Source organism: Tauraco erythrolophus, chromosome 5 (assembly GCF_009769465.1).
Source record: "Tauraco erythrolophus isolate bTauEry1 chromosome 5, bTauEry1.pri, whole genome shotgun sequence".
Classification (NCBI taxonomy): Eukaryota; Metazoa; Chordata; class Aves; order Musophagiformes; family Musophagidae; genus Tauraco; species Tauraco erythrolophus.
The window spans coordinates 17,949,239-17,973,842 of NC_141469.1; the positions used below are offsets into that span (position 1 = coordinate 17,949,239).

The 24,604-nt window shown below is 40.6% G+C and overlaps 1 protein-coding gene across 5 annotated transcripts in view; it reads right to left on the reverse strand.

Annotated features, from left to right (window-relative positions):
- The window catches only part of LRBA (LPS responsive beige-like anchor protein), a 422,962-nt gene extending 398,842 nt beyond the window's left edge, over positions 1–24,120 (reverse strand). For all 5 annotated transcript variants that reach the window (XM_086612273.1, XM_086612271.1, XM_086612272.1 and 2 more), the window contains exon 1: positions 23,905–24,120. In XM_086612273.1, the coding sequence (XP_086468399.1) occupies positions 23,905–24,120 (216 nt within the window). The remainder of the gene's footprint in view (positions 1–23,904) is intronic.
- Positions 24,121–24,604: the final 484 nt, after the last annotated feature.

A 24,604-nucleotide genomic window follows, 5' to 3' on the forward strand; every position in this document is an offset into this window, starting at 1 on the left:
CAGTAATAGTAATACCTCAGAGAGAACGTCTCTACCCGCTTGTCTACTAGTTCAGGTTACAAAGATACTCCTGTGGTAGCACATAACTTTTTGATCTTTCTTTGGTTAATTGAAAAGTTTAATACCAAATAAATTTATGGACAACGAACCTTGTTAAGCACATTTCTGATAACTAAAAGTTTGTTCATTAAGTTTTCCGTAAGATTTATTGGTAAAACATCTTGTAATAGTCAGTCACGGTCAAACTAGTTTTACTCCTCTGAGTGCGAGTGCTAGTTTTCACCAGCCCCGCACATCAAATTACACTTTGCTTACTGGATTTTATTTATTGGATACCAAAACCAAACAAAAAACCCAAAGCAAAATGAAAGATTAATGACAGCATTTTAGGCATCACTGCAGAAATTAACTTGGAGTGATTGCAGATTCTGCTAGCACATACAAAGCTGCTCCTGGCAAAGTACTCCACTATGAAAACCCGATTGTTAATTCTAGAGCACCACCTTTTTTTGAAAGATATAAAGCACCATTGTGTCCCTCTCTGCCCTGAACACAATCTAATCTAGCTCTGGGAACAGCGTTAATTGGAACAGCGTGGTCCACACCTGGTAGAGAAGGCCACAACTCTCCAACCAGACGCTGTATTGTGTCACTTGCCTGCACCACCTTTGCAACCATTCCACAGCAGTTGCGGGTCAAACCAGATCCAATATTTCCAATGCAGATCCAAATGACTCTGTGTAATCCTTCTGAGCAAACCCTACAACGTTTCCTTGGCTTCCTTCCAAAGCTCACTACAGTGATCTCTATGCACAGTCTTCCCAGCGCTGAAGCTCGCCCAGCTCCCACGCACAATATATTAGTACGTTAGCCAGTCCAGATCCTCCATAATAGATATGAAGGAGGATAATACGTCACAAATTCCTATTACCAAATTTGTCTTGTCACCACATGAACCTCTATGAAACTACCAGGATCCAAACAGGTGCCTTTTCCCCAAGTTCACTTTAATTGGGACAGGTGTATAAACTCGCAATCGGCTGAAATAATTCTCCTAGTTAGGATAGTAGCCAACACATAGCAACTCACCTGTAGAAATTCACCACAGAGGAAACCACTTCTGGTCACCAACCCCACCTATCGACAACACTTGTCTGCCTGGCAACAAATATTTCAGCTTCATCCCAAGATTCACATCTCACATTAAAAAGTTAACACTAGGGCAAGCCATATTTTGTATGAAGATGACCATAACTATCAGAGTCAAGACACTTTTCAACATCTTTCCGTTCCTGACCTGAAGAGGTCCACGTCAGTTCAAATATCATGTTACTCAGGTTTCCAAGTTTCCCGGACAAAGATGAGAGATTACTGCAAGGCCAAATGCACAAAGTAAAGTTCCATTGGTCACTTTTAGCATCTTTGGTTGAGCTTTCATTAGAGCACTTCATTTTCTTGCCTTTACAATCCAAGTTCATGCATCATTTACTGTAGCACTGCACAAAATCCAGCTTTTTTTAGTCAACAGGGTTGAGCTGCACTCCATAAGACTCAATGGTACCCATTTTAGTACAGCATTTCCAACACAGAATCATACAGTTGCAGAGTTGGGTTGGGTTGGAAGGGACCCTAAAGATCATCTAGTTCCAAGCCCCCTGCCATGGGCAGGGACACCTGCCACTACACCAGGTTGCCCAAAGCCTCATCTAGCCTGGCCTTGAACACTTCCAGGAACGGGGCAGCCACAACTTCTCTGGGCAACCTGTTCCAGTGCCTCACCATCCTCAATGTAAAAAATTTCTTCCTTATATCTAACCTAAATCTGCCCTCTTGTCAGTTTAAATCCATTGCCCTTTGTCCTATCACTACATGCCCTTGTAAAAAGTCCCTCTCCAGCTTTCCTGTAGGCCCCCTTTAGGTTCTGCAAGGCTGCTAGAAGGTCTTCCTGGAGCCTTCTCTTCTCCAGGCTGAACAATCCCAACTCTCTCAGCCTGCCTTCACAGGAGAGGTGCTCCAGCCCTCTCATCATCTTCATGGCCCTCCTTTGGACCCACTCAAACAGCTCCATGTCCTTCTTCTGTTGGGAGCCCCATAGGTGAACGCAGTACTGCAGGTGGGGTCTCACAAGAGCAGAGGGGCAGAATCACCTCCCTCGACCTGCTGGCCACACTTCTTTTGATGCAGCCCAGGATAGGGTTGGCTTTCTGGGCTGCAAGCAAACATTGCCAGCTCATGTTGAGCCTCTCATCAACCAACACCCCCGAGTCCTTTTTCTCAAGGCTTCCCTCAACCCATTCTCCGCCCAGCCTGTATTTGTGCTTGGGTTTGCCACAACCCAGGTGTAGGACCTTGCACTTGGCCTTGCTGAACTTCATGAGGTTTGCATGGGCCCACCTCTCCAGCCTGTCAAGGTCCCTCTGGATGGCTTCCCTTTCCTCCACTGTGTCAAACACACCACACAGCTTGGTGTCGTCAGCAAACTTGCTGAATACCACTGTCCATGTCCCCAGCAAAGATGATACATAATACTGGTCCAATATGGACCCCTGAGGAACACCACTTGTCACTGGTCTCCACTCGGACATCAAGCTGTGGATAGCAACTCTGAGTGTAACCTTCCAGCCAATTCCCTATCCACTGAGTGGTCCATCCATTAAATTCATGTGTCTCCAATTTAGAGACAAGGATGTTATGTGGGACAGTGTCAAATGTTTTGCACAAGTTCAGGTAGATGACATCAGTTGCTCTTCCCTTATCCACCAATGCTGTAACCCCATCATAGAAGGCCACTAAATTTGTTAGTCACGATTTGCCCTTAGTGAAGCCATGCTGGCTGTCACCAATCACCTCCTTTTTTTGCCATGTGCCTTAGCATAGTTTCCCCGAGCATCTGTTACATGATCTTGCCAAACACAGAGGTGAGACTGACTGCCCCGTAGTTCCCTGGGTCTTCCTTTTTTTGCCTTTTTACAAATGGGGCTATGTTTCCCCTTTTCCAGTTGGTGGGGACTTCACCAGACTACGACGACTTCTAAAATATGATGGACAGTGGCTTAGCAACTTTCATCTGTCAGTTCCCTCAGGACTCATGGATGAATCTCATCAGGTCCCATGGACTTGTGCACCTTCAGGTTCTTCAGATGATCTTGAACGTGACCTTCTGCAGTGGGCAGTTCTTCATTCTCCCATTCCCTGCGTTTGCCTTCCACAACTTGGGCAGTGTGGCGAGAGCACTTGCCAGCGAAGATTGAGGCAAAAAAGTCATTGAGTACCTCAGCCTTCTCCATAACCCAGGTAACCAGGTCTCCCATTTCCTTCCGAAGAGGGCCCACATTTTCCCTAATCCTCCTTTTATCACTGACGTACCTATAGAAGCTCTTCAGATCTCTAGCAGAACACCTCATATAAGAAACACTTAGCTATTTTTAAGTTTTTGCACTGCTTCTCACTGCCACTCAAACCTAAATGACTGCAGGCTATTGGCAATTGTTCTAAGCTGTCTCCAATCTGTTTTGTGAAGATTTATTATTTACATTTAGTCTGTAGACTAACTGCATAAAATATTGCTTGGCCTTATGGCTGATGTTGTGCACGAGGCCTCGTTAACACATTGATCGCTTGGCCTTATAATCTATACTTGACAGTCTTTCAGGGAAAGCTTTTATTGGCAACTGTAAATTTTTAAGTGCTATTCCAAGATGCCTTTCAGTATCTGAATTTTAGAAGAACATTGCTCTTCTCTCAAACATTTGTATCTTGGTTTTTAACACGTTACATATTTGATTGGTCCACTATTATAACACAACAACTTCTGCCTCACATCTTTTTATTTCAATCACCACAACTATGTCACAAAATACTGTATTTCTAAATTGGTACGTCTTAATGCACACTAAGGACATTGCAAATAGCTTTTATACACTTCACTGCAAACTTAGCTCAGGTTGGTCTCTAAATGTAAACATCCCCATTGTGTTTTCAAGATTCAGCTAAGATAGAAACCCAAAGTAAATCTCTCATGTCCTCCTGCTGGCATTACAGGTGAGCACAATCTGTATTACAGAACAATTCACTTTTTGTAACTGAAAAATGAAGCAAGAAATACGAATATAGGTTTTGGCATAACCACCACATTATTTCAGCTTCACCAATTGCTAAATTAAAAACAGCAAGAAAAAAAAACCACCACTGCCTCTAATTACTCAGACACTTGGCAGTAAGTGCAACGAGATCTTGAAAAATCCAATTAAACTTATAAACCCAAAGTTTTCTTCAATACCCTTGAGAAGTTTGGAAAGTCAGGTATTTGTTGCCTAGCAAGGTCTCAATTTCCCTTCTGAAATTCACAATATAGCTGATTATTTCCTGTTTAGTATTTACTTAGGACTTAATTATGCAGTATGAGTGAAGCTGATGAACATTTTATCCACATTAAGCCCTCTTAAGGGGAGTAAGTCTGCAGAAGCACATTGGTGCCTCACGTATGACTACTTTAGCCATACAATTGTTCAGTTCTTATTTTATACATTGGTATCACTACTTGAATATATTTATATTGTGAAATTCTAGCATTACATGCTTACTTTCAAAAAATCAAGTTGTTCTGGGTTTTTAGGTTTTATTTTGGTGTTTGGGTTGGTTTTTGTTTTAACATGCGTAAACTGAAACACTGAAAAAAAAAAAATCATTCAATTACCAACATTGGGGAAAATACAGTGACAGTGGCTGGAAGATGAAAGGAAAAATAGCATGATTTTCTTCATGTATAGTTTTATAAGGGGTGGAATTGCCTGCTTTTTGTTTATTATTGGACTCTTTTTGCCAAGCATTCAGCACAGAATAGGACACTTGCCTAAGAAACCATTCATGTTTCTAGATGAACCTAAAACTCCTTTCCTCCTTGTTGCCATTCACCTGGTTTCTCTCCCCTGCCATCTCACCTGTGCGATGCAGTCTTTGGCAATACTTTTCCCTAAACACAGCTGGTCAATGACAGATCTGGAATACAAAAGGCTGCCATGATACAAATAGACAACATTATTCATAACCTGAAAAGTATTTCAACACAAAAACTTTAACTCTGTTTTCTTTCCTTCCTCTCATGCAAATTTCGAGACAAGAGACAGGGAAGGGGACTTGTGGAACACATTCATGTTCAGTGCTGAATGTCACCATCCTCCAAACTCGAAAGATCATATTAAGCAAGGTTCTCTGTTTTAAACACTTCCTGTTAAGACAACTAACTAGAGTGCTGAGTGCTATATTCATCACTCAGTTTCTTAAACAGACCACGTGCTGCTTGCAGAAGTTTGGAGCTAATTTAGCTGTTTAACTCTGGAGATTGATCCAACTCCTGATGCCACTAAAGCAAAAAACAATCATTCCCTCTCCTGTATGTGGGCACTCTAGGCAAAGAGGAGAGGCTGCAGCAAAGGACAGCTAAAGCAGTAACACCGTTCTTTACTGAGCAGAAAATACAGATGAAACAGCCAGTAACAACATTCTCTCAGGGAAAGCTTACCAGTGGCAATCACTTCGCTGCTACCACAGTTCTGCACTGAGGGAATCAAAGAGGAAAGCAGGAGGTTACAGAAAATAAAGCTACAGATAAAAAGGCCTCTCTATGGAAGACTCTCAAATTCCTAAAATATTACATACTCATTTGCTCAGCAACCATTTTTAATTTAACTGTGTTCATCCTCAGCATCTATTATACTGTAACTGTGTCACACATGGCACTACAGATGGTGCTAAATGACTCCAGGTAATCAGAAGAATGCTCTTGTGAGATAATACCATTTAAGAAGTGATAAAATTAGATTTCTTTTTTTTATTATGTTCCAGTCCCATTTCTTGCTGTGTTTAATACTAAACTAATTTCAGATTTATAGAGCAGTAGCATTTTTGGGACCCAAAATTATGTGAATGAAGTCAGTCATATAGAAACCAATACTTTATAAGGCTGTCAAAACCAAACTGGGAAATACATCCATTTAAGGTAGAATTTTAAAGAGTTTAGTGGGGCTACAGGAGTAAATTTCTCTGCTTATGCCTCCTATTACTTCTAAAATTAATAATCATTTTTATCCACACTGTGTAAGAATGTTATATCTATGAAATCATCCAATTTACATATTTCAACATTTAACATGCATTTGGTCCATGAATCACCTTACTAGCATTAATTCTTTCCATCAAATTCACGAGTACATTCTCGTAAATTTAAAATCATCCTCCTAGGGAACAAGAGTCCTTAACTTTTCCAAATCACAAGTACTACTCCAGTTACCAGCTTAAGAAGATTTACACCTTAGGAGCATATAATACAAAAGCTCTTGTTTCTAGTCTCAAATGATTGTTGGCAGTAACCATGGTTATTGCCATCTGCAGTGATGGCAGTGACAACAGCTGCACCCACAGCAAAGCAAGCCAGATACTTCAAATTATAACACATCTGTGCTTCCTCAGGCATCATCTTTCGCACTTGGAGCTTGCTGCACAAAACCCGGCAACTTACAGATTTGTCCCCAACGTATCTCTGCCCCAGGTAACGTACAGGAACTCCAACGAGCTTTAGGAGAAAATAATTACACATTTCTGACTTTAGATTTGAAAAGCCAAGAATTTTCATTTTCATCTTGAGATCTTCCTCTATTCAAAGCTTCTTCTTCAGTACATACATTCCGGAGAATTAGCAGATAAAATAGAAAAACAATTCCCACTGTCACTTTTAGAGCCTAGCAAACAGGACCACCTCAATATTTTCAACCTGCTTTCTTTTGATGCTCTTTGCATTGAAAAACAACTACTATTATTTCTACTGCCATGTGCTATTCACTTTCTTTTTTAAAATCAAAAAAGATTTTGCATTCATACAACTACTATTTGGTTTCAAGAGAGTACCATATCGAAGTTCTAGCAGGAATTGACTTCAGGTCTCAGGACACCCTGCCTCAGGAACTTCTGCCTGCACAACACCACAGCAACACGACCAGACAGACACAGCCTGTCTCCTGCCTTTACACACTGTCAGTCACCAGAACAGCTTTTGTGGTCATTTCCTCTTTCATAACGAAGCATTACATACCTCATTGTCAACCGCTACATTACATAAAGATGCTAAAATCGTCTCATCATTCATTGCAGGTAGCAGAAGGTTAACTTTAGGGGAGAAGAGATTGTTTCAATAAAACACAGAAGTTTGTCATCTTTCTAATACATTTGAAAAAAAAAAAAAAAAAACAAACCAAAACCAGTTGTAGCCCCTCAGCCCCAGGTCTACCAGAGGACTTGAGAATTTACAAGTTTTCTACGAGTACTGCTGTTATGAGATAGGTCCGAACCATATCAAGGCAAAATCCCAGACAACGTAGTTTCATATCCCACTATCTGAAGCTATAGAATGGTATCACCCTCGCTAGAGCTTTAATATCTATAATCTCATTTCAGGTTTTAGGTCATTGCTGATCCAGCTAAATAATACTTCTCTGTAGAGCTTAAGTCACAGTTCTAAGTTAACAAACAGTTAAAAAAATATCTATATAATAAATTACATGCCTTAAACTACACTTTTTCCTTTTTTTTTTTTCCTTTTTTTTTTTTTTCCCCTGACTCACTCCCCTCCTTTTTTAATATAGGACAACTACAGAAGTACCACTATGTCCCACTGGCAAATTGGCTTTTCAGAAATATTGTTCTTATGTTGTTCAGGAGGTGATCAATATAGACACCCAGATTGTCTTAGAACACTAAGTTTAGCTGATTTGATAGTTTCTCAATTTCTAGTTTTCTCATTTGATACTGTCATTTCAGTTTGAAGACTTCAGTTCTTCATTCCAGTTTTCTCATCTGACAGGTTCACTTGTTAGTTTTAGTTTTAAGCAGGCTTCTACTTTTTGGAATTGGAAAACAAACATCTAAATGGCAACCTACACGTACCAAGTACTCCTCAGTGATGTTTCCTGACTTTAGCTAACAGCAGTGGAATCCTGGAATATAACCTGAAATATATTGACAGATTATCCTGAAATGTATTTATCAATTATCTCATTTTCATACAAGCAGTAAATCGTCCCACTTGCTTAAAAAACAAGGAGACTAGAAGAGAAGACAAGGAAAATGAGCCCTTCATAAGAAGGACAGCTTGTCACTCTTTCAGAACGAGAAGACAGCTTCAGCCTTCTGGCTGCCTACTAAGAGCAATCCTGCTCTCACAACAGGCTTCGCATTTGAAACAGAAGGCAAGACAGTAGACACAAAAGAAAGATGGATGCCGCTGCAATTTTATTATTTCTTTCTAGTTCGTAAAGGTTGTATGGCTATTTATTGGAAGAGTCATGTTCCGAGTTACAACAAACACAATTAGAGCCTTATTCAACATCAGCCACCAAATTCAGAAAGGTACCAGCACAATTAGTTTTTTGTTCTCTTTCAAAAAAAGATCAAGACTGACACTACTGTGCTTGTGATTTCTAATTAAGAATTGCAACTATTTGTGACTTCTAATTAGGGTAATTTTTATGCTACAATATCTTTTGGTGAAGCATTGGAAGATCAGTTTACTAGGACAAGCACACTGAAAAAAATAAAAATATCATTTTCTCAAAAATCAAATTAGTCTTCATAATACAAATGCATATATAACACATAACTGACAATACTTTCAGCTGTTTCCTGAAAGAACAGCTTGCTTCCAAGGAAGGCTGACCAGTTCCTTCTCTCAAGTTTCAAAAACTAAAATGGAAGATGAGGATCACCTAATGAACTAAATGTTTTAAATTATGAAGATACTTCCATGTCTCTGCACATACAGTGAGGATGAAGAGTCCAATTCCCTAAGAAGGATGTTCTCCCTGTCTAAGCAAAGTTGTCTTTTTCAATACTATCTCGAATGACAACGAATACTCTGCTGAAGTAATACGAAATGCAGACAGCAGCAGAAGGCACACAGAGGCTACTACTGGCTCATGGAAGCAGTAAACCTATCAAAATTTTGAAAAATATGACAGGACTTTGGAACGAAACTTAAGTCAGCATTTGAACCCTTTAAGTGCCACTGGAGTTACAGAAACAAGCGCTCTGGCTGGTAACAAGACAAAGATAATATCCAGGTGATAAGACTATACCATGGTAGGCCCTGTCTCCTCTCTTCTCAGGTGCTGAGGCAGCTACAGAAGAAGGAGAAAGAAACATTAATAGAGTTAAGCACTATCCCATGAAAATGGCTGTAAGACACCTGAATTGGATGGGATGCAAACACTGGAACAGGTTGCCCACGGAAGTGGCGCAGTAACCATGCCTGGAAGTATTCAAAAAATGTGTAGAGGTAGCACTTCAGGACATGTTTTAGTGGGCATGGTGCTACTGGGTTGACGATTGGACTTAATGATCTTAGAGGACCTTAATGATTCTATGATTTCCCTTCTTCCTTTTAAAGGCAAAAGGAGTTCAGGCTTCACATGAAAACACAATACAAGAAGTATAACGAGGCAGCTCTAGAGCCAGGCACTAAACAGTCTTTAACTCTCCTTGATTTCCAAGCAGGAAGCATAGTGTAACCTGCTGGGCTGAAAAGTGGGAAGCCCAATACCACTGTCCTCCTTTTCTAGCTCCCAGCTCCATTTCCTAGGTGCCTGACTCTGCCCAGCAGAAAACACACACTTGCTGCCGCTTTGAAAGCGGCAAGAGTCTGTGCGTTAGAAGAACTTATCTGAACAAAGGCTGAACCCACACGTGTCTCTGGAGCACGGTATCATACAGTGGCTGCAAAAGACAAGTAGAACTTCAGAGAAAATCCTTGAAGATTGCTTAAAACGGAAGACAACAGGTAATCTTAATGTATGAACCACTGACTCAAGAGAAACTTTTCAATTATTTTAACATCTTTTCTAGTTTTCATTTTAAAATCCTGACATTCTATGTTGAGGAATCAAACAGATTGTTCCTCATTTTCAGAGCTTAATCCTGAAGATTTGTAATTTAACCCAAATGATGCAGTCCAGTAGAAGTGAAGATGCCATTGACTTACATGTGGACCAGTTCACAGGGAGAAGAAAACAGACAAACTATTTAGCAGAAAGATTTGGCAAGTTGATTTATGAACTCATAAAAGCTTTTAAAGCTCAAGCTTTTTATTGCCAATACTGAATCTATATTGTGGACTGTAAGAACAAACGATAGAAAAATGTGAAGACAGAACTCCCCATGGACCAATGTTGCCATTAGAACAAAGGGTCAGTTGTGAAATCTCTTGATGGAGCAGCACAAAAGGCACAGCCCAGGAGGAAGATGACTTCCAAAAGCAGTGACTGTTGCATGCAGTTGCCCTGAGGCACTTTACTTTACGTCATGTATTCGAAACTATCATCAGCTTCAGCCCTGCCAATTCTCTGCAGTCCTACACCTGAATGCTTCCAAAGCAGGTAGCTTCTGTACAGCAGAAGTAGCTTTTTCTAATTCTCTGCTACTCTGTGTATCCTTACAATCTTGTAGAAAAATCTGGACCTTTGCTCCTCTTCCCAGCAAACTTCAATTTAACTAAACGTGCTGTAGCAGTCACGACCACCTACTTGGAGCAAGTGAGACCTGATTCAGTTTGCAGAAACTTTGTTGCACCTAACGGATGAAAAGGAACAAGTCCAGCCTGACTCCCAGGGGCCCTCCTACGTTTAAAGAGCTAGCAAATAACACGTTTTTCTCCTTGCTTTTATACCACCCATCTTTGATACAGAAATCATTCAAGCAAGAGGCATGAATACATCTCAAAGAAGAGTATGCTACTCCATAACACCAAACACAGTGACTGCGTAAATACCTTACTGGTTCACAGCATCAGAACATGGAACCACACCATACAGAGATCGTGACTACCGCATCACGCATAACAAGGCACTGCCTGAAGGCTAAAAAAAAACATGCTTGGGTATCTAATATTTAATTAATATAGTTGCCACACATACATTTCATTATAGTGCTTTCTTTGACACCACAACTAATTTAATCAGAGGTAGGTAGCTTGCATGCTGGTTATGGACAAAAGCTCCTCTTGGCCAAACTATTAACACTTTAAAACAAAGCATCTTGCGATTCAAAATTCTGGATTAAGTTTGAGGTTCAGGCATCTTTTAATTTAGGAATTTGCACACACCATGACTGTAATTGAGAAATCCTTTACTCTGCTTTGATCCCACTGTTATAGTGATCAATATCTGTTTGAAGAATCCGTACGTGCTTTCAAGCATTTTTTTTTCCAGTGCACATGGCAAGGTCACAACCAAACCCGTTTAGAGGCATTCTTGATAAAAAAAACTTCTAGGCAGAGCTGAGAAACAGAATTCTAACTACATCTCTAGCCTCATATATGTAAGCAACAGATCTATAGGAAATACTAAAGTTGACTCTCAGAAGTTGTGAAATCAAGTATTCAACTGGAAAAAGAACATAAATAAGCATTTACAACTATTCACCTCCTTCCCCATTTACACCTCCTTCCCTTTAACAGGAAATTGAAGCACCAAGATGACTTCCAACTCAGTGCTACAGAAGTCAAAAGCACTGCCAATCCACAGAAGAGATACAGTAAGCATATTCCAAAACTGAAGAGCCATAAAACAGGTATCACACATGCCACAAAACGGTCATTAAGCCCATGCCTGACTAGTCCTATTGTCAGTAATATGCGACATTATGACACTGAAATGCATGGGAACATCCTGTTCAGGATGATACTGGGCTTCAGCTCACAGAGTGGGAACTTTAATAGGAATGAGCCATGAAATTGCAATTAAACCCTACATGTCAGTTAGCAACAGCTACGGGACTAATATACAGTGTCACACTACAGAGCAAACAAAAACACAGACACTAAACAATACACGACAGAGACAGGACAAGCCAAAACCCACTGAAATAACTGCCCCTCCCACTGCCTCCAAATGTAAGTTTAGCTTAGACTTCTGGCACTCTTGCATCCTTCAAAGAAATTTTTCCCATAGAAATTTGTTTTACTACATCGCAGGTACAGTGATTAAACTGAACTCTTCATTTGTGATGCTATCTTAAGACAATTTCTTCGGGCAGAGCTAGGTTGCTCCTCTAAAATTCACCTTTACTCATACGACTGGAATTGAAAAAGATCCCAACAACTCTTTGCATATCTAATTAAAAACCCCTACAGACATATCCATCTTTAAAGTTCTAAGAATAACAGCAAAGGCATCAAGATGAAGTTAGCTCCTAAGTGAAACTTCAAATTTTTTTTTCCCCAATTTTTTCTCAATTTGCCACACAAAACCTAGCTGAGGGAAAGCCAGAACTGACATGTTTCAATGTTAGCCATCTACATCATTTGACAATGTGATTTTTTATTTTTTTAGCGGGGGGAATGGGGCAGAGAATACATGACACTAACTTGTATCTAGAAGCGTTACATGACATTTTTTCAGCTTGCTTATGGCTTCTCTCAAGACAGGACACAGAAGTACTACACACAGTCTTAAAACAAGATCTACTTGGAAACAGGGATATCACTTTTCTGCAAAATGACAGCACCATCCAGATGTAAGAAACCCTAGCTTTTGTCATCTAGGTTTTATCTTTTTAAAATACGTCTAATCAACTCCGGTGATCTTTCAGCCTCCACAAATCCCTCCATCTAAAGATAATTCACCTTCCAGGAAGGAAATCAGGATAAAGAAAACTTTACTAAGGCCTTACTTAACATGTGGGCAAGAAATCAACTGTCTTCAAGCTCCAAACTTTTCCTGTCATACATGAGTGACTGGAGAACTTTATTCAAACATGTTAACCATAAGGTCTGAGACTTGTTTCTTTCTGTGCCTACTCCCCATACCCATGAATCTGCATTCCTCACTGTATAGGAGCCCAGTCTTCACAGAAGAGGTGTTAGAAATGACCCCTTACAAGTCATTTCCAATACCATTGCTACACACTCCTGACAAATGGCAATTTGAATCCCTTCCTACTAAAGACAGAAATCAGGATGTCTTTCGTTTTCTGCATAGGTGAGACTTTACTAAGCCAGCAAAATTCCCAAAGAGCAGTATGCATTTCACTTTAAAAGTAGTACCCAGGAAGGACATGAGTCTTTAGTGCTAGGTCTCAGATGAGTCATGGAATAAACATCTCCCCAAAGGCAATACCCCTGCCAATCAGCTGATCCATAGCAACTGGAGCACACAGTAGCATTCACAGCTTCCCAGTCCACTACAGAACTCACTCTTGCAGCCCAGGAGGAAGGTAGCAGGTGCCAGGTCACAGAAGAAAGGCGGAGAGCACAGAAAGGACAAAGTAGAGCGTCCTGGTGTGAGGTTGAACAGTAGATAATCTAGCATGGCACAAGACTGGGACCTTACTTTTGAGGAAGAAAATAAGGCAATCTTTTCCCCATCAGCATTTACTGATTTGCATAAAGACAGGAAGCTGCTGATACAGTTTCTGTGCCCGTGAACCCTTTTCACAGCACTTTATTGTTGAGTTGAGCGCCACGGCCACTTCCTTTAAACTAAGGGAATCTGAAGTGTTAAGAACATCATGGCTTCCAAAGGTGACCCTTGGCTGTATATTACAAAGTGGACAGAGAACTTTTTGCAATCACAATTGAAGTGTTCATTCCCAGCATCCCAGTGTTCTCCCATTCTATAACATCAGCACTATATTAAACACATATCTCCCCATCTCACATGAGCTATTTTGAAATGCAGTCTAAAAACGCAGTCACAGTAACTCAGTTCCATACTCCGTATCAGATACCTAAAAGTCAGGCATTACAGCATCCAAATTACGCACTGGAACCAAATCCTACAGTATAACTAAGCTCCCATTAGAGGAAAAAAAAAAAAAAAAAAGCTTGCAAGTTCTTTTCAACCAAGTTCACAACCAAAACTACAGACAGATCACATGCTTGGCTTCAACAAAAACATTAGCAGGAGGCAGATGCTGACTGGACTGATAGTTTCCATTTGTTTATTTAACAGTCAGGCACCATTACCAGCATTAGTCATTTGGCTCCTGTTCTCCCTCCCATTGCATTGTTTGAAGGCTTATCAGCAATTCTACTTCTGTAGCATTGGCCATTTTTCTGAACTTACAGCTATGACTCTGCATAAAGAACCTTTTCAGAGGTTTTTTGTTGGGTTTTTTTTAAGCACTACTTGATTCCAAGGTCCACCTGAATCATTTAGAATCCTGCAAAAAACAATTGTCCTTAGGAATGCGGTTTTAATCCTGAGAAGTGCAAACAGCATAATTTAAAGACTTTTCTAATAACAAACTACTACAACTTAAAATTTGCAGGATCTGCAAAGCCTTTGTTCAGCAATTCTACAGCAATAGGGTTTATCTTATTGCATCCAACAGCTTCCCACCCACCTCCATCCCAACCATATTTGGGAAAGCAAACAGTGCAATTCCCACCCAAACCTGCACAGTTTGATAAAGCAAGCAATTTGTGAGAGACTTATCAAGCAAACATTCAGCATCCTGGACTCCATAGCCACATACTTCCCAATCCACTGCAAGATGCTACTGGTTCTCTTGCTGCTCTTTTACAAGAGAAATTGTAAAAAATGGTCACTGCAGTGACCATCTTACCTGCTGCTTACTGGTGTCTCTAGCCTTTCAGCATTCCCAAAAGATAGAGCCTGGAGAAGAGAAGGCTCCAGGGTAATGTTATAGCAGCCTTCCAGTACCTAAAGGGGGCCTACAGGCTGGAGAGGGACTTTTTACAAGGGCGTGTAGTGATAGGACAAGGGGCAATGGATTTAAACTGACAAGAGGGCAGATTTAGATTAGATATAAGGAAGAAATTCTTCACTCTGAGGGTGGTGAGGCACTGGAACAGGTTGCCCTCAGGAGTTGTGTCCGCTCCATCCCTGGAAGTGCTAAAGGCCAGGTTGGATGAGGCTTTGGGCAACCTGGTGTAGTGGCAGGTGTCCCTGCCCATGGCAAGGGGGTTGGAACTAGATGATCTTTAAGGTCCCTTCCAACCCAAACCATTCTATGATTCTATGAATAAGCAAGCTATAGATCACCCTATGAACTGTTACAGTTAGTATTTTACAAGGCTAGTCTAGTATAAAATTAGAAATTTGAAGTATCTAAGTGGAGCAAACAGAACAGACTTAATTTCATTAATTTATTTCTGTAACTTCTGTCCACTCCACAGAGAACTGCTGATGGCAAAAGGGAAAGGGCGGGGTGGTGGACACACACACGTAACGCACTTCCACAGAACAGTCAAGTCCTCAGTGGTTATTTTGGTTTTGATTTTCAGTTGCAAATGAAAGGTAACCCAGCTCTGTAAGTGCTTCTTTCTTCAGCTGCATCAACAAAATAGGACAGGTTTTTGCCTAAACAACTCACTTAGGGCTTTTCAGTCACACCAAAAATAATCTGAATTTGCTGTATAGTGCATACGAAATTTTTTGGCTAGACATATGTGGAATACAGAAACAGTAACAGAACTACTCATATGCAGGCTGCAGTGAAGAGACTTGCAGCTCAAAGTCGCAGAGCACTTTGCGGGAGGCAACAGAGCACATCCCACTGCCACTAGCTGTTCTCATTTAAGTATCATCTCAAGGCAGCTATTAACAAGAAAATCACGCCTGGGACATAGCTGCTCCCAGCTCCCCAGTTATTACTCGAGGAATCCAGTGCAATAGAAGACATTAGGTTTTCTTCTCCACAAGTCAGTTTCTATTTAGAAAGTACTTGTGCCTAGTTGTGAAGCTTTGGAATCTAGAGCACTGTAGCAATGCAAGCTCTTCACAAATTACAACGAGCTTCTGGTATGGGGACAGAGACTACAGTGTCTCAGGAAAAGGCACCACTGCAACTCAGGCAACGTCATTAATTAGCAAACTTGATTACAGCAGTTGTGCAAGGATGCATCTCAATTGCTATCTGCTCTAAATACAGAGCACTGCATATGGAAACTACAGTCTCCACTGGCCACACATGATACTAAAAAAGCAGGTGGCAACAGTATCCTGGTTTATGCAAATTAATCAGAGCCCTCAGATTCCTGCCAAATGGCCAGAGCTCCCAGACAGACAAAGTCTGAAGGTTTCCCAGAGGAATAAAAATGACCAAACTAGTTTTTGGACAGGCGATAATATGCTCTAGCATGACACCAAGTCTAACAGAAAAATCCAGAATTAGTTAAAGCAGAAATGTAATCTAAATTAGGACATTAGTAATTAGGTCAAGCTAATACTAAAAACCATCATGCAAAATGTTATGAAGAGGCCAGCAAGGCCCCTAGGGGCTGGGGAAGACACTTGAATGGCAAAATGTTAACTAACTGTAATTAGGGATTATGAACAAAAACTTTCTTCCCGATTGACCCATTTTAAATAAATAGAAGTTCTTTAAAAAGATATGCATAAATCTAATGCATGCAAGGCTGAATTTGACAGAAAAGATTATTAAACTATTTTATACACAGAAACACTGAAGGTAGCGAGCAGCTCTTTCACATCCAGTGACTGAACTGTAGAGCTTATTTAATCTGTGGAACAGATTAAAGCTTCTTCCTTAAGGTTCATAAAGAACTTCATGACCACATAAAGACAGAAGCTATAAATGCTTTAATTTACCAACTTACCTAGTTTAAAAAAAAAAAGGCAGAACACCATGTCAAGTTGGACAAGTTCAGACTGACTGCAGGTTCCCTAATAGGTGGTAAAACAAATATACGGACAGTGAAAGAAACCACAGAGAAAGTTCATTTTTATCTTTCATCAGACTTGAAATCTTAACTCGCATACAAAAAAATAAATCACACTTGATTTTTAGAAGCATCTGAATGTACAATTGACTAGCCACTAAGTACTGAACACTGTACCAAGCCAACACTGCCTTAAAAAAGAATTAAGCAAATACCTCATCTCTGATTTTCCTCAATCTCCAGTATCAATCCAATATTGCCACTTCAAAAAACTTCTCTTTACTCACACTCCTCTTGAATCTGCACACTTTGATTCATCCCTCCAATAACCTCTTTCAATGGACATGAATAATTATCTATTTTTATCTCACCCTGCAACGCCCAGCCTTTGTAGCAACCTTGACATGCCATCCACCTATTTCCCTGCTGCTTTTGACTAATTTCATTCTATTCCCTAATCCGCAAGTGCTTTTCCTGAGCCAGTCCATATGGCCACTACTTTACTGTGCTATCTGCGCTGCTGGGTCAGGCCACCGGTCCGCCCAGTCCGCTCCTGTCTGACAGAGGTGACACAAAACACTACTTCTAGAGAGCAGAGCAACCACAGCAGATACCTGACTCTCTCTTTTGTCACAGGACACCAACCAGTAAAATCCGCCACCGAACTGATGCGTTCCCCTCTAAAGGGGAACTCTAAAGGATGCTTTCAACACATTTTGAACAGGCTTTCTCGTTGAACAGACTGCTAATTAAAAATTGTCTATCAAATATCGCATTATTAAGACACGATACATGTAAATGCCTGGTTCGGCCTCGCTTTTTTAGCTTTATTTTAGGTTCAGAGCCTGCTAATGGCAGTAGGGGATGCCAACACTTCTGGAAAACATAGAGCATGTGTCATTCACGGGCTTTCACAGGCACTTGGAACTTCAGATTGGTCATGAGAAGCTATAAAAATTGGCCAGGTAGAGGGAGAGTGAGAAAAACTGACCATTCTCTTGTGCGGTCTTAGGATTTTGTCCTCATTGTTTTGTCATCCCACAGCGTTTCTGAAGTTGCAGTCACAGAAGCGAGCTGACACCACAGCCAAAGTACAAATCAGCTCTTCTTCACAGTCTAGACAATCTTCTCCTAAATCATCAGCATGTCTAATTCAAGACTGCCACTACCATCTCGCTTACTGCATTCCATGCATTTCTCAGCTGACCACAAGATTTCCCTAAATTCCTACATTTGACTATGCAGGGTGATATTTCCACTAACTACAAAGTAATTTCCAAGTTGCATCAATACCTGAAAAATTCCCAATATGCAGCACTTCACCAGTAAGTGTATCCACAATAACTCAGAACACGTTCTAAGACGACGGAGGTCTGTAATCCTCATTTCAAGTGAAGGACAAGTGACTCCCATAACTGGACAATTTTGAGCTAGGCAAAGTCTCGTGAACGACATCTCAGCCTCATTTAGTCAGCTAAATTTACCAAAATCATCTTTTCCTGTTACCAGATCTCAAATTAGATGTCTACAAAAGCATGAAGATGACTTGCTATCAAGGAGTCTAAATTCACTAATCTGGGCACAAACTTCCCACTGTGAATTAAGTTTTCATCTGATGCATTTTATAAAAAGGACATTGGGACAGATTTGGAAGCATTACAGATCTTCGCTGAATTCCACTCTTCACCAAGAGTAAAACCACGCATGATCACAAAGATAGCTGACTGTCCAGTTTCCTATGATTTTTCTTTTTAAAAACAACAAGCTTGACCCAGCTAAAGCCGCAGACTTACCTTATCATCTATACTGTAAACGGACAGAAGTGACTGAACTGGGATAACTGTAGCCAGAGGTGTACTTACTGGGAACCTAGCAGAGAAGACTGCATGTATTGAGAAATGCACAATACTCAGTGATGCTCTAGGAACTATTTGGTTACTCTCACTTGCCATCGGTGTTGACAAGTTTACACAGAAAATAAATCCTAGCATTCTCTAAAAATCTACAGTAAGGTAATGAAAATGATACATTCTTATGAAGATATTTATGATGCATTTTTACTACTGTAATACGTTTAATTCTATCAGCATTAGCTCTGGGGGTTTTCTACAAGAAGGTCCATGCAAAAAAAGTCCGTGTGCAGAGATGAAAAAAGGGAAATTTCTACTTCATAAAATCCATTGTACTAGAGTTTCAGCAGCTTTCATACCAAATTAGAAACCTGTTGTATCAGCAGATGATGCCATTAGCTTTCAGCATGAATAATGATAAAGAGTTTATAGTGCAGAAACCATAGCAATGAAGACAGGACAAAAAGAGCAGAGTGCACATGAGCAGAAGGCAAACAAGTGGTAGTCCCAACATTTATCTCGGATTTGTTCTGTAAAACAAGCCAAGTGGGGCTGGGCAAGAAGGTTACTTTAAAAAGAAGAAACAAGGAAGGTAAATAGTGGGAAGTTTTAAAAGTTACTTTTATTTTTGTTTGTGGTTTTAGTTGAGTCTGGCTGAAGCGAGAGAGGTGGCAAATAAAGTTTTTAAAGTTATTTTAGTCTTTGCTCCTCAGATCACGTTATTTTTCCTCCAGATGAGACAAAAACTAAGCTTTCTTTCTCCCCCCTTTCTCTAGGGGACTTTTGGTGAGGACCTCATAATCCATGAACAGAATCAGAAGCAATAGCACGTTCTCCTCACCACAAAGACAGATGGAACATTAAAAGTCTTTGCAATACAGACGGGGGGGGGGGGGGGGGGGGGGGTTGCGGGGAAAGGAATGAAAACAAATAACTGAATCTATACTATGGTCAATAGAACAATTAGAAGGGCTAAAGTATTTTAAACCAAAATTGGCTTAGAGCAAGGCATGGCATTTGTTTAGAGCAGAGCAGAAGGCTTACAGTATCTGCTGTCTCTGTACACCAGTTGACTTGAGACCTGAGTAAATTCCAGCATGAAGTCCCCAAACTGAATTATACCAACACCACAGAGAAAGACAATAGTTCTTCAGTCAGCTGCTCCAAGCATAACAGGATTTTGCCAGAATATCCATTTCCCACTTCAAGCCTAACAACAAGCATAGTTAACCCCTGCACACACAGCATTCATTATAAACAAAGAAAACGAACACTGAACACTTGCCAGTGAGAGCCCTTTACTTACTGACAGACAAGGCTATCCAGTGACCTCAATTTTATATATAAACAAGAAACTTGCAATAACTTGGAAACAAGACAACCAACATACAATACAAGACAAGCCCATTTAGAACAGAGTAGACCAGAAGTTCTACTCTTTTAATTTTAATAGAGAAAAGATTTTGCAGGAACCCCTACATTTCCAGTGCCTTCAGAACAGAATTTGTCCTCTACACTTGAAAACTTCAGATCCTAAAAAAAAAGTCTTCTTTGACAATAGTAGCACAGGACTGTAATTTTATACATATATGTATACACACACACATAGAGTTTTTGTTTGGTCAATTGCTGAATTATTTCTACTACTCTATCTGAAAGTTTTTTCATTAGTAGGTCAACTTGTCTTTCTGTTTACTATGAAAAACACATGGCTATTTTAAGTTAGTAACAGATCCCACCGTAAATAATTTATTCTTCCATTCTACCATCTTCTACCAGGATCTTTTTTTGATTTTAAGAAACTAAAGGAGGGGCAGGGGAGGGGAGCAGATATGGCGTAATGAACAGGAATTCATCCGATTTGTATACAAAGGAAATTCAAGGAGTTATTGCTGCCCAAAGTCCATTAAAAATATAATTCATGATGCATGAGCGATACATACCCATAGTTTAGCTTACTCTCTGTCAGAAAAGTAACAGAACAGAGTAATACTTGAACAAGAGTGTGCTTTCAGAGTTTTTCACAGACTAATAAGCTGCTTTAAAGTCAGTATTTTCCTTCCAAATTTTAAGAAGTGCTGAAACACACAGAGCCATATCTAACACAGGCTGGAAAACTGGGTTCTCAGAGAACACTAGCCAAACCAAAGCAGCTCAATCTGAATATTTCTAAGAGTACAATTTGCAAAGACAATAAAATAAGACTATTAGGTTTACAACGCACACTAGGAACGAGCTCACTAAGCACTCTGTTATACTGCTGGACAGAGAAAATGTTATAGGTGGTTCTCAGCTCCAAGATCCAACAGTACTGGACTGAACAGGTAATCAGGACTACGGAAGCTTAAATTTCTCCAGTAAGCAGCAGGTCAATTACTGTGCACTTCAGATTTCTGATCTTCTGAGTCTTTCACACATAAAGCATGATGATCTCCAAAATCCTTAAAGATGAAGGGCATCATGACAGCACTTTGGGCTTCTCTTGACTCTCTATCACAAAGAAACTCACCATAACCTCCATATGTCACAGCAAGCTTGAAAAGCATAATTAAGAGAAACACATCTGCTCAAGAAATTAAAACTAGGTCAGCTAACCTCCCTTTTTAAAAAATAAACTCTTCACATTTGAGGGTGGTTATGCTACAAAGAATACGTATGTACAAACACTTTCCGACACAGATTTGCCCAGCCCTCCTTCCACTCTGGTCTAAAGACATCTCACTTCAGCAACCCAAAAATCCCCCAAATACCGTACGTCTCTCCCTTTCCAAGTACAAGAAGCGAGCCAGCTGATTTCTGCTCGCTCCGCTGAGGTGGTGCAGTTATGAGTCACCAAACTGAACGAAACCCAACAGGAGTGAATACGTTGGGCTTAACTCCATGAGTAGCACCAGATCACAGTGTGATTTTCATACCCCCACTGAAGCTGCACGCACCAGTAAACTCTCTCTGAAAGCTAATGGGAAACAGACTACCAGAAGAGCCATAGCTAAGAATCACTTTTTCATATAAAAGTTAAATCTTTCCTGCATGCACGGACAGAAAGGTAAGAACACCATTGCTGACCAATACTTGACACGCCTTAAATTCTGAACCGTGGGATTTCAGAGATATTAATCGACAAAACAAAGAGGTCACAGCTAACGACTGAATGGAGACAGAACTCAACGACAGACGGATGAGTATTGCTTTGTAGGGAGACCTCATACCCCAGAAAGTTATACTAAAAAGTCAGCTTCACAATTTTAACAAAAAAAAAAAAAACAACCCAGAAACAAGATGCTTTCTGTAACAAAAACAGAGTTTGTTGGCGGTTTGATTTTTTAAGCATTCAAGTTTTAATAAAACAGCAGAACTTGAAGACATCTTCTTCCAAATTAGTCACCAGTAGTTGATGTGTTTTCATGAGACTCAGAGAAACCAAGGGACCTACTTTTTTTTTGATGTTGCCCTAAAATCTGGAATTTGTTCTCACATAATTCAGGTAAAGTGTCCTTACAATCAAACTACTGATTGTTTCATGATAGCGAGCGAGTGACTACTCCTGCTCTGATAAAATAGCACGATGCAGGAGCATGAACTTTAGCCTCCCATATCGTAGGCAGGTGTGCTGGAACAGCTGGGGAATCTTCTCAGAGGTCAGGGACGTTGTTTCACTTGCAGAAAAAGTGAAAACACAGTTTTAAAAATTTCCAGGGCCAGAAACTCTCCTCTACTTCTATGTGGGAAATGAAGATCCAGGAGAATGCAGTTCACGGGTTGAGTTTTCCATATCTCTTAATCCTCAACTTTAGATTTCTCTAAATAAGGCTGAATTATTGGATCCTCTCTTGTCCAAAATGGAGAAGAAAAGGAATCCCAGGATCAAGGAGCTTTTATATTTTTAATTATTCTGCTGAACCCCCTTCCACTGTTGCCACAAAATACACCTCCAGTACATCACTCAAAAGACCATGCTAGAAACAAAGTAAAATTCGACACACTTGTGAACAATTTCCTGTCACACAAGTGTCCTAAATCGTAAACTATTTAACAGAATTTCCTTTTGAACCTCATGTCCATGTATCTGAGCACTGGGTTTTGTCAAGGACAATTGTCAAGTGGACTCTAAGTAACTTAAATCACTTTCTCATACTTGAAGCATCCATGAAACCTCTGATCTACACTTCACTTTTGCCAGTACTGCAATTCCTCTGCATTGAGACTTTCATCCAAACAATTTAGAGCATTACATTCTGTTAATGTGAAAATATTCCAAAAATAAACATTTATCATAACACAAGAAGATAATATCAAAAAACATTAAACAGACACAGCACACACAAACATTTAGCGACCATTAAAACCTGCATGTAGCAAAGAATACTACTAACAAAATAACTGCAATGCAAATAGCATTTAAAAACCAGCATGCCTTTTGCGTCAACTTTCCTTGTTACCCAGCTTTATACTACTACGTGCTCTCACTTCCTGGTTTGTCAGAAACCACGCTGCTTTAAAGGCAAAGGTGCTCACTAAAAGGAAGAAGGAGGAACACTGAGTATTTTAGAGATGTTTTGAGACCTCTGATAATAGCAGAGGATCTTTGTAAACCTTAAGGTCAGTTTTTCTCCTAGCATTTGGTCTCCATCAGCAAGCAAACATTAACAACTAGCCTAATTGTTTTAAATGTAGCCCAAGAAGTTCAACAGTATATGTTTAAGTCTTTGACAGGAAAAGTTGTATCCTCAATTTTGAGTGAGATCTGTTCTTAGGATTAAATACATTCCCAGTGTACTGAAAAAACAGCACCTGAAAAACTAATTAATTAATTAAAAAAGAAATAGAAACCAAGTTCTACTCATCTCAATGAGCAAAGCATTTGGATAAACCGCTCACCGACACCCCCACTCTCAGTAGACAGAACATGAAAGTTTTGTCTGCTTCCAAAGCAAATGGAAAGCAAAAAGGGACATAAACATCTTCATGGGAAAAGCTGTTTTGGCTCAAAACAACAACGCTGTGTTTTGATGACACTTTGAGTTACTAAATTAACATTTAACTTTCTTGTTGAGTACACCTGTTGAATGTTTAAACATAATATACATCTGAGTTATAAATAAAGCAACAACTTCTCTGAGGCAGACTGAGGAGGATGCTGTTTAGAGCTGTTTCGGGTTTACACGTATAGAGAGAGGCTTATACACTTTATTTTCAGGTTTTGTGATCCATAAGTAAGAAGCACTTAGCTGAAATCTAGTACGGTGAAAGTGTAAAATATAAAAAAAAAAATACCGACAGAAAGATAACACCAAAAAAGCATGGGATTCTTCTGCACACATACGCTGTTCTTTTCTCTCACGCCCAAAAAGGCAATCGACTTACCAGATTGAACACAGTTTCGACTATGTCTTTGCTGGACACTTCACCAACTTCCACCAGCCCTGTCAGCACAGCGAATTTCATCTTGATACCTCGGATGGGGACTCCTGGATTCAAAGGCTGCAGCGCACTTCCCCCTTCAGCGGCATTTCCTTCTTTTCCCGCTCCTCCTCCACCATCACCTGTTGGCTGAACAACTTGTTTGTCTTCACTCGCCATGGCCAGTTCACTTCAGGTTACAACTTGAAACGCCAGCGGCACGCTCGCCGCTCCGGGAAAAAGCAGCGACTCGGCCTCCCGGGAAGGTAACCGGCGGCCCGGTTCCCGCTTCAGCTCCGGCTCCTCAGGGAACCCGTGTCCGGCGGGGGAGGGAGGACGTGCCCTCGGCGGCCCGGCTCTCTCCTCGGCTCAGCAGGAGGCGTCTGTCAGCAGCTCGCAGCCCTCGGGCAGGTATTTACAGCCCTGAAGGACAACCCGAGATGTTTCTGAAGTCGCTCGCCACAAGCCCGAGGGTCACCCCTGCGGCCCCCGGCCCCCGCCCCGCGCCGGGGAGGCGGCGACACCCGCCGCGGGAGCGCTCCCGCCTCTCCCCGCGGAAGCCTTCGCTTCCTCGGTGCGAGCCACGCTCCGAACGCGGTCTGGAGGGGTTTAATTGTTATTATTTATTTTTTTAGAAGGGAATACGCTCCTCCCCGCCCGCCTC